Source organism: Cenococcum geophilum (assembly GCF_001692895.1).
Source record: "Cenococcum geophilum 1.58 unplaced genomic scaffold K441scaffold_12, whole genome shotgun sequence".
NCBI lineage: Eukaryota > Fungi > Ascomycota > Dothideomycetes > Gloniales > Gloniaceae > Cenococcum > Cenococcum geophilum.
The window spans coordinates 402,754-406,866 of NW_027137570.1; the positions used below are offsets into that span (position 1 = coordinate 402,754).

At 42.4% G+C, this 4,113-nt stretch overlaps 1 protein-coding gene across 1 annotated transcript; it reads left to right on the forward strand.

Annotated features, from left to right (window-relative positions):
- The first annotated feature begins 458 nt into the window (after nucleotides 1-458).
- K441DRAFT_656626 (uncharacterized protein) lies at nucleotides 459-3,203 on the forward strand. Its single transcript, XM_067648035.1, has 4 exons — nucleotides 459-834; nucleotides 896-913; nucleotides 973-1,026; nucleotides 1,087-3,203. The coding sequence occupies exons 1-4, from the start codon at nucleotides 561-563 to the stop codon at nucleotides 3,084-3,086; spliced, it is 2,346 nt and encodes a 781-aa protein (XP_067506157.1). The 5' UTR covers nucleotides 459-560; the 3' UTR covers nucleotides 3,087-3,203.
- Nucleotides 3,204-4,113: the final 910 nt, after the last annotated feature.

A 4,113-nucleotide genomic window follows, 5' to 3' on the forward strand; every position in this document is an offset into this window, starting at 1 on the left:
GGCCTGCATATAGGCTTAAAATAATCGCAAGAACTAGATCTATTAGTAGTGGATTTTTGGCTTTTATATGTATACTTATTACGACATTATAGGTAATATTAGGATTCCTAAGAACGGAAATTTTTTTTTTGCGAAAATAATCTTAACTTTAGGCAGTTATACGCTAATTTAGGCCCAATATTTATGAAATATTAGGTCGCCTCTCTAATCGATTAACTTTTGGTAGTATTTTAAGCCGTTATAGTTAAGCGATTAACCGCGAGTATAGGAAAATCATAAAAAAAGTCGGGTTTCTTAAGAAACGTTGGAAATGTCCCTTAGACGTGATTCCGGTGGTTTCGCACAAATGTAGTTAGTCAGCTTGCGGACCGATTAAAAATCCGCACCAACGGAATCACGTCTGAGCCTGCTGAGGTAAAGCGCCAATCGGCTGTTGGCCGTTGCGCCTTCTCTTTCCGCCCATATCCCTCTGCCGTCACTCCTACACCTGCTGGTGATCGCCTCTGCCCTCCTTTCCACTTCTCTTCTTTCGCCTACCTCCTATCGTCCTATCAGTCGCCATGGCCACCTTGACAGAACACGACCCCAAGCAGACCAGCCACACAAGACCTGCAATGGAATGGAACGTGGACGAGCTAATTGAGTGGATCCAACAGACGGAAAATGGCCTACTCGATGAGGACGAGTGTGAAAAATTAAGAACAGCACGCGTCTCCGGGAGGGCTTTCTTAAGGTGTAATGGTGATAGGAACTTCTTTAAAAATGACTGTGGGCTATCTCCCGGGACAGCTGTGGTGCTTGCGTATCTGTCGAGGGAGCTCACAAAAAGGGACAGTAAGTTACTATCTTGTTATGTCATGCACACCACGTAGACATTAAGCTAATACTATTACAGCTACCTCCGGAATAAAGAGTAAGTCTACTATCTTTATCTACGTATACTATGTAGATAGTAAGCTAATAACGTTACAGGGAACAGACAGCAGGCTGAAGATGTGGAGATGACCGATGCCGTCGATATGAAGAGTAAGTTACTATCTCTTATACCATATACACCACGTAAACAGCGAGCTAATAACGTCACAGGCCCGAGGAAAGCAGAAGATGCTTTTAAGGTCGGAATTAGGTACAAGCGCCCACGTTCTCTTGTAGGGTCGAGCGGCAAGGACTGGGTATTTCAGCCACATCCGGATCTATACAAGACACTTGCACCGAACGTTCTTGAACACTACACCCAATATAAGAACGGTAATGTTGACAAGACATACGCTCCCATCTATTTCTATCTAGGGGGCGCCGGAACTGGAAAGTCGAGGCATGGCTCAGAATTCGCCTCTTCGGTCCAAGAAGCAATTAGGCTCCACGCTAAGCTCCACGCTGAGCTCCACGCTGAGCTCCACACTGATGACAACCACTACGACCACTGCAACCTCTGCGACATTTACAATGAGCTCTCGCAGAGATTGAAAAAAGCCTTCGTATTTCATGTTTCGTTTGAGAACGGGACATCCTTAATTTACGGAGAAAAGAGTAAGCCGTGGAATGCGGTTGGTGCTAGAATGCTAGCACAGCTACTTGACCAGGATGTTGATAATGTCCGCGAACAATACATCGCAAACCCTAAAGACATTTTCCGACTTGTTGCGGCAGCCGAAAAGGTTGACCTGTGCAACGATTTCACTGGAATTTTGGTTGTTGACGGAATTCAAAAGGCCAGTATGTGGGATGGTGAAGGGAAGGATAAAGAAAGTGTCTTTTATTCATTCTTGAGCCAAATTGGTGATTTAAGTTTAATGTCGCGATTTCCTTCCGGAACTGAAGAGGGGGGAATGAGGCAAACACCCTTTATCATGACTTGCGTCACTGCTACCTACTTTGGGCCTGCACACGAATTTTTGGCCGAGACCCACCGCAAGCGCGTATATCTACCACTTAACCAGTTAGATATGCCGACTTGGAAGGAAACCGACTTAAAAGTTTTTAACGACGATCCCGGCACCCGTCTTCTCGTGAAAGACGTTGGTGGGCACGCGCGGGCGATAGAAACAATCGCCGACGAGCTGACTAAGTATCAAAATGGGTTCCAGCCAAATATCACTGAATTAGCTAATACTGTCCTCCACAAATTAAAGGACCGCTATGGCGAAATCGTCGACGTCATGGGAGACGACGTCCTCCCTGTCGTACAGTGTATCCTCTCTAGACAACGAATTCGTCTCCGAGGATTTATCCCTGGGTCGACCTTGCGGTGGGAGCATATCATCGCGCCTGGACTTCTCTGGTTTGAGAAAGCTTCCGGTTACGAATACAGTTACGGTGCAGAGGGGTACCTTATAGCACCTTACATCTGGCTCTGGTTGTTTGCTAGGCTGCTACCCACGGAGGACGAGCGCCTTTACCAGTTCCTAACGGAATGGGAATTCAACGATTACCAACGGCTTCTTCACCTTGAAACAGGCAAAGGACCCACCGGAAAAATCACTTGGCAAGACTTCGAGACATTCTGTTGCTACTTTCGCATTTTGCGGTCGCTATGGTTTAAAGATGAACAGGAGGTGGAGTTTAAGCGCTTACACCAAGGGTGCAAAAAATTACGAGATGACAAAAATACGATAGTGGTGAATCGACGCCTTCGTTACGCAGAAGCGGCCCACCAATATAGGACCGAGGCGACGTCTGCCAAAGATGTTGTTACCAAACATGACGGAACTTTGGACGCGGAATACCAATTATACAATGTTATCCTCAACGGTCAATCCGCGTCGGCCGGCGATTTCTTCCTTAGTGTCCAGACTCCCGCACGGCAGTTTACACCATCTTGGTCTTTTCGTTGCGAAATTGTGCGCGAAGTAGGACAGTCTAAATTTGTCAAGGAGAAGTTGAACCAGGAAACGTACAATGAGGAAAGAAATAAGTCTGCTGGGCCAGCCGATTTCTTTATATTGTATACAACAGCCGAAACTCCGGATGACATCGCCTTGCCAGACCGGTCCGGGCTTGTTGATAAGAGTAGCTGGAACTCCTATTTTGGTCCATTTGCCGGTCGTGCCTTCCGGTACGCCCGCTCCCAAGATGAAGAACCGTAATAGGGCTGCCAAGATTGGCTTACAGAGGCAAGAAGGGACGAGAGTAACGTGTTACCCCCTCTAAGCGAGATACGCACCTAGATACATTTATATTAATAATAAAACCAACAACGCTTATATTCTAAACAATGTGTCTAATAGCTAGTGTCGCTGCTAGCGACGCTGCTAAGAAGCTGATAATATAAGCAGCCGGTCTTTATTTTTAGAGTTAGCGAGTAATAAAGTCATAGCGCGCTATTAGCTCGCTGCCTTAGTAAGGTAAGGAAGAATTTTTAGTGTCTTAAAGCTTTTTATAGATTATAAGGATATTTGGTTAGTATTTAGAGGATTAGCTATACGCTAAGTAGTAAGAAACCCCTAGGAAACTCTCGCTTATCTATAGTAAATATAGTATTATCCCCGATTTCTCTATATACGCGTAAGGGTTCTCTACTTAATATCTTACTAAAAGTTAACTACTACTATATAAAGAACCTTACTTTCTATACGTTAACTAGGTAGTAGAGCTTCTTCTTTATTATCTTTATAATTTATATATTAATTAAGCTTTTTTAATATTAAGGCTTTATTAATTAATTACTTCCTCCGCCCTTCTAATTAACAATAATATAAATTAGGCGATTAAAACAATTCTTCCTCTACTAGTATATTACAAAAGCCTTCTTTAGCTAATTAGAACTACGGCTATATCTTTTTTATTAATTAGAATAATCTTTATTTATAAAAGTATAGTAAGCTTACTAATAAATATAGATATTAGGTTCCTTATAAGCAATTAATATCTAATAAAGCTTTAATATTAGCTATTTAGCATAGAGTAGACCTTTTTTAAAACGGTCCTATAGGTATAAAAAGACTTTAGCTATATAGAATTTACTACTTAACTTAAAAACTAAGTTCTTTATAATTAATAGTAATAATTATATTATTAGTGTTATAGACCTTATATTAGCAGTAGTAGCACTATTAAGGAGAGATATAAACGGACTAGTAGTAGAAGTACGAGATATACTAGAACTAGTTAAAC

Excerpts from the sequence above, each read along its gene's own strand:
- K441DRAFT_656626 (XM_067648035.1), top strand. The coding sequence starts at position 561 with ATGGCCACCTTGACAGAACACGACCCCAAGCAGACCAGCCACACAAGA. Across the intron at positions 1,027-1,086 it reads CGATGCCGTCGATATGAAGA|GCCCGAGGAAAGCAGAAGAT; the intron begins GTAAGTTACTAT and ends ATAACGTCACAG.